Source organism: Chaetodon trifascialis, chromosome 5, assembly GCF_039877785.1.
Source record: "Chaetodon trifascialis isolate fChaTrf1 chromosome 5, fChaTrf1.hap1, whole genome shotgun sequence".
Taxonomy (NCBI): domain Eukaryota; kingdom Metazoa; phylum Chordata; class Actinopteri; order Chaetodontiformes; family Chaetodontidae; genus Chaetodon; species Chaetodon trifascialis.
The window spans coordinates 4,346,978-4,360,000 of NC_092060.1; the positions used below are offsets into that span (position 1 = coordinate 4,346,978).

Sequence of the window (13,023 nt, forward strand, 5' to 3'; positions counted from 1 at the left end):
CTCACACACACACACACACACACACACACACACACACACACACACACACATGCACACACACACAGCAGACATACCACACACACATCAGATTTCTCACAAAATATTATTTTAATCTCTGAGAATTCTCCTTTTGTAGCACTTCAGAAAATAGGCATATGCATAATACACAGTACATGCATCATTAGTTTTTAATGAAGCTCTTCACAAGCATCAGAATGACGCTGGCAAAAAGTGGAAGTGCTAAGCCTGAGGGCAGCTTACTGATGACCAGCTGATGGCTATTGACCCACACTTACTATACAGTAAGACCTTTGATTACAAAATATTGGAACATAGATATCTTGCTTTATCAAACAAGTGATTGTGCAGTGGTTAAACTCTTTACTTTGGACTGGCAGACTGGCTCATTTGCCACAGAGAGCCCACAGATGCAGCAGGATCAGGGGCTTGGGAAGGGACTGGGGAGAGGCTTCTACCGCTGTGGAGCCTGGCCAGTTTGGAAACTGGGGTTATGTGGATGACATTGTGAATACTCCTCATTTTTAACATGCTGAGGTCTCTTGAAAAACATTTAATTAATAGCTTTGTTTTGCCTCTTAAGCATGACGTTGTTATGGAGCCACGAAAGCTTGATGTTACAGTATTTACAGATCTCTACAAACTGAGTACAATGTCACATCTCACATAAGACTGGGGGCCAAATGCATGAAAATGAGCTCTATGAAAGCAGACTTATCCTTTAAACTGTTTATTTAAAATGTGATCAAATGCTGCTTTTCCTGCTCCTTTGATGCTATGTGATAAACACATTATCAGCTGGGTGTGTGTGGTGTTTCAGCACATCACACACTGTATACTTGCCGACTTTCACTGTGAAAGGAGGCTGGTGTGTTTCCTCAGATGCCTCCTCAGAATGTAGTCCAGCCCTTTCCTTCTCTCTCTCTCTCTCTCTCTCTCTCTCTCTCTCTCTCTCTCTCTCTCTCTCTTTCTGTGCCTCTCTTGGCCTGCAGCCAGGACTTAGGCACACTATTCACTCATTTGTGAGTATGTGTGTGTGTGTGTGTGTGTGTGTGTGTGTGTGTGTAAGAGAGAGAGAGAGAGAGAGAGAGAGAGAGAGAGAGAGAGAGAGAGAGAGAGAGAGAGAGCCTTAGTCTTTGGTACTTTGCCAACTCCTGGCATTTTCTCTATATCAGTGCTGGTGTATGTGTATGTGTGTATATTTGTGTGTGTTATCTCTTAGTGAGCAGCGTGAATGTTCCTCGAGCTGAGACTGTGTGGTAATAGAGCCATTTCATCACACACACGTGCACACACCTACATGAGAGGACACATGTGGTGACACCTCATACAGTCAAATCTTTGGGTAGATTGGCTTTTTTTTTTGCACCTTGAAACTAAGTTCTTTGGTGTTTTGTCTCCTTCGTGTTGTTTAGAGGCAAGATGAAAAGATCACATTTCATCAAAGCATTATTTACAGATTTACATATTTGCCTTTCCTCTGTTTTAATAGAAACATGTTTTAATGGTATAAAAATAAAGTGTTCAAGCCCTTATATGTAGGTTTTGATGAGGAGCTCAGATATGGCGATGTGTGGTTGGGAAATGGAGTGTGATGTTGGGCTGTATGTTCTTACTCTGCTCATCCACTGGGAACTCTATTTTACAGTGCTTCATGCTTTTGTTGTTGTTTTTAGTGGAGAGGAGGCATTGCTGTGCATTCCCTCTTGGATTCAGCCTAATGTGGTTTTAGTGTGTGCAATACCAACCGCTACATGTATGGAAACACGTCAGCTTTGAGCTTTTAGGGGAACTTTGGGACCAAGTGGCGTACTGGAGCTAGTAATTCGAGCTGATCATAGTTATCAGTGCTGTGGGTTGTAGCTCCAATAGACAATATTTAATGCATAAATTGGTTTTGAGACATTAGTTGTAATCAATGGACAGAAACTGTCCTCTAATGTGATTTTTGGTCTCATATTTGGACTGTATGTATCAGGTCATCTAATCTCTGTCTGCACCACAATGATAACTATTTTACGATGTAAATTAAAAGGGATGTGCCAGAGTCAAAATTTTACGATACAATTATTGCAGCCACAAAATCGCACAGTGAATTATCATGATGTCCATTAAACCTTCCTACTTTTTACAGCTGAAATATAGTCAAATGACTACACCACCTTTGTCATGGATTTCATCAAACCTAAAAAACGCTTATGTTAACTGTATACATTGTGCCAACTTTGATGGGTGCTGTCAAAGCATGAATATAAAATACACTAAAACAACACAAGCATTTGGATGTTGAACGTTTAGAAGAGCTTACACAGAATTACTTAGCATCTATCTTAAATTTAATACATCTCACATGACCTGATTTCTTTACAGTGTTACTCATTAATATCATTTTACACAGATTTAGCATTGCACTTAAATAACACTGTCAGACTTATGATGGACAGTCAAAAAGAGTCTTGATCTTTGCCTTGATCTCCTATTTTTATTTGTTTTTCTCTAAATTATTATTTTTTGTAGCACTACTTTACTGTAACTGGAGGGGTCTATGGAAAGCGTAATGAAGTGGGGTTGCCCTTCATGTGTTAATTAGGGCTCATGTGAAGTCATTTAAATAAATGTTAATGTCACACTCCAGCCTGAGCAGTGGCAGCCAATGAACCAACAGGACTGTGGTAAAAGGTCCATTATGCCTGCAGTGTGGGCGCAGCTAGCTTTGCTCACACAAAGGCTAATGCTAGCTAAATTTAAGCCAGCTTTTTTATGGCTCAGCACTAAAGTGGAAGCTCCCGGGCATTTTGTCTCCATCCTGCCATCCTCTCATCAGCAGTAAAAGCCCTCCATTTACAGGACACAGAGCTGAGAGGGAATGCAGTGTGCCACAGGGCAGCGGTTACACAGACAGATTACCTGCAAATCCCACCCAGGGGGAATGGAGAGCAGCCACATCAGCAGACTGCACGCTACACGCACGCACACACACACACACACGCACGCACACACACACACACACACACACACACACACACACACACACACACACACACACACACACACACACACACACACACACACCTTGGAGTAAGAGTAACCACACCACAGCACATAGGGCCTAGCCACTTCATTCCTGATGCAGGAGGGAAGAGGGTGGTGCTGATGCAGTCTGACTGGATAATGTGAAATCTGAGTGGACTACCAGGGGAGCAGAGGGTCCACATAAGGTCAGGCAGGTGGCGGAAAGTTCTAATAATGGTTTAATGAAACGTCAAAGGTCCTCATGCTAGGGCTGGACCATCTGCATGCTAAAACCTGCTGGAAGAGGGACACAACAATGTGACAGAAAATGTGTTTTCAAGAAGAAAATGGTCATCATTTACTGTTCCATAAATAATCTGTGGTCACAAAAACAATGACATGTAGGTAGAAAATAATTTTTGACTTCTTGTAATGTAAATCTTCATCCTTTAATAACACAGAGTATGTAAACTCACATTCAGCAGAGACATTCATACCTAAACCTTTGTGCCAAACCAGTCTTTTGGAGAATACCAGACCAGTTTTATTTTCTGAGTTGGAGTTCAGCTCTGTATATATTTGTGAGTTGAAGCAGCCAAAGATCCTCTTATTGCTCAGCAGGTATGACCATCAAGATGATCTGCAAGGTTCTGTTGAAGGAATCTGTGGACACAGAGAAAACCATACAATGTTATCATTTTACATGTTCTGGATAAGGTGAAGTTTTTGACACATCTGAAGCTATTAAAAATGTGCGGTGGGGAAAAAAATGTATGGATGTTTTAAATTCACAACAAACATTTATTAGGCTGTAAGAACCTGGGAATGTGCACGGTTTAAGCTCATACAACAGAAATGAGATACTGTTAGCAAAAATGCGTGATTAGTACATTAGCAACAGCTTATTGGCATTGCAAATGAAAATGCTGTTCGGGACATTGTTACTATTGGAATTTCGCTTTACTTCCTTCCCATGATTCTCTGAGTTTTTATGCAGTGCAATTTGTCCATCAAATTCGACAAAATTCAGAACAATCCAAAGGTTCTCCACATGTAGAATGCCACGTACAACCTTTGACTTCAGTTAACAAGCTTTTGGATGCTGTTTTGATGGCAAACATGAGAGAGGGAAGTTATTTTCAGACTTCTGAAATGTTACTGCTTCTCAAATTTCCATGTGGTAGCAAATTTTTTTGTGATCTTCCAGGGTCCAATGCTCAATGAAATTTTTCAGCTTTAAGTTTTACAGAAGCTATTTGTTAATCGAGAGAATTAAGACCATGTTCAAATGTTGAAACCCCCAGATATTCATTTTACAGTTACATAAAGCAAATGAAAGCACAGAATAGATGCACCCGAGATGCTAAAATAAGTAATAAATAGTTAGAATTTTCCTTGATAAATGATACGAGCAATTACTTGATTATTAAAATTGTTGACATTATTATTATGTGTCAGTGTCAGTAGTAATGATTAGCCTACCTAAAGCCCTCTGAAGCCACTTTGGTCTGTTGTCGAAGTAAATGAAGATATAGTAGGCGGGGATGCCAGTGAGAGAGATGACAAATCCAATCCCTGTGTTGACCGGGTCCGAGTAGAGAGACAGGAAGACCATGAAGAAACATGTGAGGCAGAACACCACTGGGATGAAGAGCGGGACCTGTGGACAATTACTCTATTATTATACTATTAATATATTGTATGCACTGTAAGCAGATACAAAGATTTGCATGCACCTTTAAGGAGTAGTCAATTTTTAATTCCTTTCCTTTTAAACATCACGAAAGATTTTCTCAAGGTGAGATACATGGAAATACATGGAAAGTGTGCGACGTGTATTTTGGTTAACAGTGCAGCATAGGTCCAGATAGGATTCAGTACAACTACAGCTGTGCACAGGTGTAGAAACACTCACCTTAAAGGGTCGGGGGAGGTCAGGTTTTGTATATCGGAGGTAGAGTAAACCCAGCACCACCACACCAATGAACAACCATCGCAGGAAGCTCATGAAATTCAACAGGCTGTAGATGTCTCCCACAAACAGCTGGAGCATGGTCATAGGATACTGCACACAGTAGTTGAAAAAGCTTTGTATGAAAATCTGTTTTCAGGATGCCTCCAACATAGAACAAGTGTTTAACCACATGTCAGCATCCAAGGTCTATGCAGGTAACCACAGCTACAACATTATGCCTTGTACCACAGTACCAATGAGATGACTCGGCTTGCAGGGCAAACGATAACCAGCATGTAACATGATGAGTCATATTTGTTTCAACATTAATATTCATGTTGTAATTATAAAGGTTTGTTAAATTCTAATTACCATTGTTTTTGTCAGTGGTTTTGATTTCAAATAAGGGCACTATCGACAGTGTTGTTAGTGCGGTCTAATGAAAGTTATTGATTGTTGTTGTAATTGCAGTAAACTGACCAGTATGAGGACAGCAGCCAGTGGAGTGTGTCTGCGGATGTGGATCATAGACAAAACCTCAGGGAGCTGTTTTTCACGAGATGCCACGTAGAACATTCTGGTGAACACACACAGAAGAAAATTGAGTTAATACTGTAGTGATTGATTGTGTGACTAAAACAAGCTCATTTTAAATATTGGCTCACGTTCACTCTGTGTTGCCATTATGAGATTATTTGCAGAGAATGAATTTGAGCATGAGCTAAACCGGGAACTCTGATATCAAACAGGGTGTCAGGATGTGTGGGCTGTTTTCTCATTTCCATGAAGAAAGTCTCAGGTGCAGATCACTATTATCAGGAATCGGCACTGCTCAAAACAGACAGTGAACTAGTGCAAAGCCCACTTGTGCGATCTAAAAGAAGACTGTTTACTGTCACATACAATCATACTCAGTCCCACATAGTGAAATTTGTTCTCCTTTAGGAGCGGTAGGCAGTCACTGTGTGGCGCACAGGGACCAACTCCAGCTCTTAGCCCTGACAGGAGGACTGACATCCATCCCACTGGTGTTCTGCCTCACTTGCTGGAATCACAGTACGCACTGCAAATTCTCAAATAGAGGCTTTATTTGCTTCAGTTGTGGGCTGTATTAGATACTGGATATCTGTGTTCATATTTTAGTAAGAGAATTCTGTGTTTATCTCCCGGTTTGCTGTTTTTGGATGTTTATGGATTTGTGAAGCTACTGCCAATGACACACTTCCTGCACAGACATTTCCCAACAGCCTTTCCATGGCATCATGTCATGATCCCTCCATTTCCTGTGTAGTGTACATTTTCACTGATGTTTGCTTAACAGTGCATGAAAAAAGTAAAGTAAAAGTAAAAAGCAGTAAACATGACTGGAAATAATTAGTCAATGAAAACAGTATTTCCTCAGTGCAGTAAATAAAAAGGGATAACATGTTAAAAGATATACCTCAATTTACCATGCAAGTCATTGTGTTTGGTCATTGTTATTTGAAAGACAAGGGAGACAAAGGCCAGGAAAAAGGGAGCGTCTGTACCTCGACAAGGCGAAGAGGCAGCCATTCATGGAGCCATAGCAGGACAAGGCCACAAACACTGGCACCGCTATGGAGAAGTTCCCCATCAGCTTTTCTGCAAAAGTCTGTGACAGGTACAACCAGAGGGAGGCACAGGAGGACCAAAGTTAGCAAGAGGAGCGCTTCAACACTGGACAGACTCATTTATTTGCTTTCCTTTTTGAATATGTTTTTTTTTTTTTTTTTTTTTTTTTCGGGGCATTTTCTGCTTTATTTCGTAGTGACAGCTGAGGAGCAAGAGAGAGGTGGGATGCTGGAGCAAAGGGCCCAGGCTGGAATCAAACCACTGCAGTCAGGACGCAGGCTTCAAACATGGTGCAAGCTCTACCAGGTGAGCTGGACTGCGATAAATAGTCACTAGTTTGTTGTAAGTAGCTAGTCCATCAAGAAACAGCTCCAATGTGAAACCACAAATTGTCATATTTACATCTCTCTCTGAGCATTGATCAAACAAGCCAGGTTTATTATTAAGCTTCAGAGGTGTTGACAGGTGTGTTTTGGACAGAGACAGGATAGCAGCGTCTCTCAGGTGCCCTGTCTTTATGCTAATCTATGATAACTGTGTCCCAACTTCAACTCTGTACTTAGCACACAAGTGTAACTCCCAAAATGTTAGGTTATTCTTTAAAAATGGCTCCGCTGTGAGTATAGCAGTCTCCAAATATCAGTTTATTGAATTATGGTTTGTCTTATTTTACTAACTGTAGCTAGTTAGATGGAATTAGAGCAGTTGACAGGGCTGCTGGCAGCAATTGTCATAAATGGGTCATGCAGAAGTGGGAGCAAAAGCTGCTTATTATTCATGAAGCCATTCAGTGCTGATTAGTCACAGTCCACGCTTGTATGGACGAACATGGACTGAGGGGAAAACGGGGAATTTATCTTGTACATGTGAATTTGTAGTTTTACACAAATGGACCCTGAAATGTTGTTATTTAAGATCATTTCTAGCCATCCACCGCATAATGAGGAAATACATTTTAGTATGTTTGAGTTCTATTTTAAAAATCTTAAATATTCTAAACAGAGCAGTGAGTTATTGAAAGTATTACAGAAAATAGTGAGAAGACATTAGGCATAAATTATGGTGATGAGATCATCGACTCAGCCAACCTGATTCCCTCAGGGCAGATCTTTCTAGAGCCTCTAGGATCCTGACTGCACATGCTTTATCCTCTTTAGTTTCCGGCCAGGCCTCTGGAACTGACAAAAGACCTCAGTAAAATCTTAAAATCTGTCTAGTAAAATATATACTTTTTAGTGAAATACTATCGCATTTTCTTCTGGGATCAATATCCATCATGGATGGAAAGAGATGGATAGATAATATCCACACCTACCTGTCAATCTGCAGTATGTACAATCTTTCCATCCATGATGGATGCTTGGATGAGGGCTGGATAGATGTGTGGATATCTATCAATCATAGATAAATCCATAAACACTATGTACCGATACTACTATATAGGTTGAACTAAATTTAATGAATTACGTTCAGACTTTTCTAGCAAGTGTTATACCCTCTGTCTGTTGCAATTAACCCTGACCATGGGTTAAGTTAACAAACTTCAAGTGTTCATTTGTAGCAGAGATGTGTATATTGCCTGGATAAAAACATGATTAATCAAACTAACCCTAACCCTATTTTTTCAATTATTTAGGACAAACCAAACTGTGTTAGGTTGTGCCTCGCTCTCCCGTGCTTACAGTGAAATAAATGTAATGAAATGTCACTTTTTAGGTCTCTAGACTGGGTTTGATTTAATCCAGGTGAGGGGTGTTCATCATTTTTCTAAAACCTCTAATCAACAGCATAAAACAAATTTCCACTATCTTGTGGTTGAATCTTGTTTATGTTAGCTAGCTAACTAGTACTTAGCTATTGATTGTTATTTGCTGTAATATTAACTGGTGTGCTGTTTGAATTCGAGCCACTGAGTGATGTTAGCAGTCATCATTACACAGCCCACCTTTGGTGACCGGCCTTATTTTTTTACTTCGCAGTGTATTTGAGGGTGTGTTTTTCATTCACTGCTTGCCAGTTTGTCTTTACCTTGTGTATCTAGTGTTCTTGGCCATGGTTTCATCGGATATTTGTTTTATTTTCTTGGCCCTTGTTGGGTTTTGTTGAACTTTTGACACTATCTTCTCTTCAAACAATTTGTTTGCCCTTTTGGAGTTTTACCTTTGCCTGCCTCACCATTGGCCATTGTATTAGGATTTTTTTAAATTTTATTTTATTTTATTTTTTTCTTTTCTTTTCATTAAAATTACTGAACTCTGATGCTCTAACTCTGACGTTTTCATTTTGGGTTCTAGCCCTTGTCATTCTGTGCTCTATATGCACAAGTGTGACACTATTCACAACACCCAAGGCACTCATCCCTGACTGTCCCAGTCAGGGATCCAACACCCCCTTCCCCCTCGTCATCATATTTTCCAGGGACCCAGCCTCCATAACAATCACTGAAGCTGCCACACTGAAGCTCAGTCAAAATGGTGAACTATTAAACAACAATAGCCACAGACATCATCTCTCAGGTGTCTATCAGAAATGAAACAGGTGCCATGCTGCTTCCTTATCTTAAATAGCCGGTGACCTGGTCAAACACAGTGTAGCAGACCATCTGGTTCCTCTCTCCTGTAATCTTAAATTTGACAGCCAGTCTCCTCTCATGTCACAGAATCCCTACAGCTGAAATTAGCTCTTTTTAATGTCAGATCATTGGCTAACAAATCATGTTTAATATTTAATAATAATTAAAAATAATTTTCATTTTATGTCTTTAGTTGAGTTGATGTGGCTAAAAAGCACAAGTGGTGTGGCAACACTGACAGAGGTTTGTTCTCTGAATTATATATTTTTTTGTCCATCAGTCAGGCAAAACATGAAAGGAAGAGGCATTGCAGCCATTTTTTCTGCGCAGTTTGTGTGTAAAGACATTGACCTCTGTAAATTTACGTCATTTGAATGTCTTGTTCTTGAGCTCAAAGCAGAATTATCAGTGCTTATCATTACATTGTATTGGCCACCAAGATATTCATTATTGTTTATGCAGGAATTCTCAGAGCTGCTCACACTTGGTATGACTAGATATGACAGATTAATACTGAAAGACATGATAATTCATAAGGTAAGACTTTTGGAGCTTATGAATTTACTGACAGTTGAACTTACACAACATATAAATGAAGCCACTCATCAGCATGATAACATTCTGGACTTGGTAACAAGGTTAAATATTGACAATGTTCCAGCATTAGAATTACCTATTTCTGACAATCACAGTGTGTTTTTTGATTCCAAACTAATCTTGACAAAGTCTAAAAGGGAATTTCTGGTTCAATGTTGATTCCTTGATGGCAAAGCTGAGGCAAAGTCCTGTAATATTATTATTATCATTTGAGTCACACATTGCTGACTGCTATTCAAATTACATGGTTGAACATTTCGACAATAAATTCTTATGAAAATAAGGTCTCAGTTCTTGTCCTGTTAGAGTGCAGCCTTTGATATGATTGACCATGATATCTTTATCAGTCATCTTGAACAGTTGGTTGGTCTTTCTGACTGCGTGTTAAACTGGTTTAAAACATCCATCAAAGGGAGAAACTTTTGTGTCAGTCTTGGAAATCATTCTGAGAAACATGATATCTGTTTTGGGGTTGCACAAGGCAGCTGCCTCGGTCCACTACTGTTATCATTATACATGGTGCCACTTGATGACATCATTAGAGTGCATATGTATGCTTCCATAGTTATGTGGATGACACACAACTGTATATCTGTGCTAAACCAAATGATGCTGCAGCTATGGACTCCATCAATGACTGTCTTTTGGCAATAACTAAATGGATGAGCAACACTTTCTTGCAAGGCAATGAGGACAAAACTAAAATCCTACTACTTGGCCATAAAACAAATCAAGAAAGTCTGTTTTATCATGTGGGGAAATTAACTCAATTAAATGTGAGGTTACAAGTCTTGGTGTTATCTTATTCCACATTTCCACTAGCGCGGCTTGACTCGACTTGACTCTACCCAGTTGTTTTGTGTTTCCATTAGGGATAGTACCTGGTACTTGATACTATTTTTAGTACCTGCTCTGGCGAGGTTCCAAGCTAGTAGAAGCGATACTATATGTGTGATGTCAACAGCCTGTCGGCCACTGATTGGCTGGAGAGTGTCGTCACTGGTCTGCGATGTCCAACATTGGAAAAACAATCCCGCCCCCTCCATTGTAACACCGGGCAACAGCAACCGCTGACTTTATTCTTTATTCTCACTCGAGGGAAATGGCTGCTTGGTTTCTTCTCTTGCTTTGTGTGTGACAAAAAGTCACAAAGCGAGCAGCAAATACAACATCGCCTCAATGTCCTCCATTGTTTGTCGGCTCTGTTTGCGTCACGTACAAATTGACATCATGGCAGTTTCGCGCAGCTGTGGTATGATGACCCCGCCTACGTTGAGGAGGTACTATGGAGTACTCAATTGTAATGGAAACTCAACCAAACCAAGTAGAGTAGAACCGAGTTGAGTTGAGTAGAGCTGGAACTGTGTAATGGAAATGCGCCATTAGACTCAGATCTAAGCTTCAAGTTGTACACCAGCAAGCTAATGAAAACATGTTTTCACCTTAGAAACATAGCTAAAGCATGACCATTTCTAAATCAAAAAGATGCTGAAAAACTGATTCATGCCAAGCTACAATGGTAATTGCTGCATTTATTATTTGCCTTCAAGAATGCTGCAATAGTGGGAAGATATCAGGGAAGCCAGCTCGCTGAATATTTTTAAAAGAAAACTAAAAACTTATTTTTTCACTTCAGCCTTTAACAAGCTATGATGTCCTGATATAGGCCTGAAACCTTTGTGCTTTGCCTCACACTTGTACTGCTGTCCTGTAAAATTTTGCATATTACTCAATTTCATATATTCTATATACTCTATTTTTAACCTATATTTTTTTTATTATTCTGAGGTTTTATTTTCCATCTTATGTTACGCATTGTCTTTGTTCATCCTTATTCTACCTCACTTTAACTAGCATTATCAAGTGGGCTTTATTCTCAATCTTATTTTACATTCATTTCTTAATATAACTGTTTTTCTCCCTGTTGTATGTCCATTCTGTGTCTTTTCTCTGGGAACCACTCACTTAGTGCATGTGTTTACTTTGCTGTAAAGCAGTTTGAGCTGCAATTCCTATGTGAAAGGTGCTATAAAAAAAAAAAAAAAAAAAAAAAAAGGTTTTTAAGAGATAGAAAGGACTTTACTGATCCCACACCAGGGAAATTTAGTCATTACAGCCAGAAAGTTAAATAATAATAATAATAATAATTATTATTATTATTATTATTATTATTATTATTATTATTATTATTATGTGAACATACCTCTAATTTATTGCTAATTCTACCTTGAATCCAGCCTCCTTCAGAAAAGTTCTAGACATGAGTTTAACTCTGTAATTAAGTTTGAAATGTAAACTTTTGCCAGCTGTCTGTGAGAAAGGAAGAACAGAGGGTAATTCTTTTATCCCATCACAGCCTTCTAAGAACAGATAAATGCTCTTAACACCTTCCTTAAGGTGCTCTTATCACTCATCGTATACAGGGCAATAAAACTAACTGCATTTGAAAAGACCTGAGATCTCTTAGTGAATGAGTCTGCCCTCACTATAGGCTTACAGTAACACTGATATCAGTCCTCAGTCTAATAAGCAGCAGTGTCTGGTATTGGGGGTGTCTGTGATGTGATTAGCATTAACAGGGCTAGGCTGAAACAATCACATTAAGAGCTGCTGGGAAGCAGAGCTATTGGAGACACTTCACTAATAATGACATGTTAAATGCAGGAAGGCATCTGTGGTGCTCACATTAGGAGTTAACATCACTAACAGCAGAGAGGTAACACTTCAGCTATATGCTTTCAAGTCACCCACATCTTCCCACTGTAGGAGGGCCATGGCCAGCTTGAAATGTGAAAAACTAAATATCAAAAATTTGTTGTGGTTGGTGGCTTGTTATAAAGTAGGTGTGCTTCTCTTTCTGACTGTAGACAGGCAAGAGGCCACATGCAAACTGTAGTACAAACCCTAATTGAGACACATATTCTGAATGTGCTGTATGCATGTCAAAGAATGCTCCTAATATCCCACATCTTAATCAGAAAATGGTCTATTCATAATAAGGCCTAATTCGGAGTATCTTACCAGAATATTCTGGTTACAAGACCTGCATAAAATTCACTCAGCTTCCCTGGACCTAAACCTTAACTTTCTTATTCTGTCCAATAAACTGTTGTACACTGCTCACCTATTCCACATTTTGTGTCTGGGTCTGATTCAGCCACCAATATGAAAGATATTATAATAATATCACTTTATCAGTTGTATGCACAGGCTGCAAAGTGCTGTCAAAAGTAATTGAATTTATTCTTGGGTTTGAACATTAGGGCTCAGTGACCTT

At 39.4% G+C, this 13,023-nt stretch overlaps 1 protein-coding gene across 1 annotated transcript in view; it reads right to left on the bottom strand.

Moving 5' to 3' along the window:
• Positions 1–3,461: 3,461 nt before the first annotated feature.
• Positions 3,462–13,023, bottom strand: part of slc7a11 (solute carrier family 7 member 11) — a 26,241-nt gene continuing 16,679 nt past the window's right edge. The window contains exons 8-12 of the mRNA XM_070962454.1: positions 6,514–6,617; positions 5,465–5,561; positions 4,946–5,095; positions 4,513–4,690; positions 3,462–3,693 (exon numbers count right to left, since the gene is read on the bottom strand). Of these exons, the coding sequence (XP_070818555.1) occupies positions 3,638–3,693; positions 4,513–4,690; positions 4,946–5,095; positions 5,465–5,561; positions 6,514–6,617 (585 nt within the window). The 3' untranslated portion in view covers positions 3,462–3,637. The remainder of the gene's footprint in view (positions 3,694–4,512; positions 4,691–4,945; positions 5,096–5,464; positions 5,562–6,513; positions 6,618–13,023) is intronic.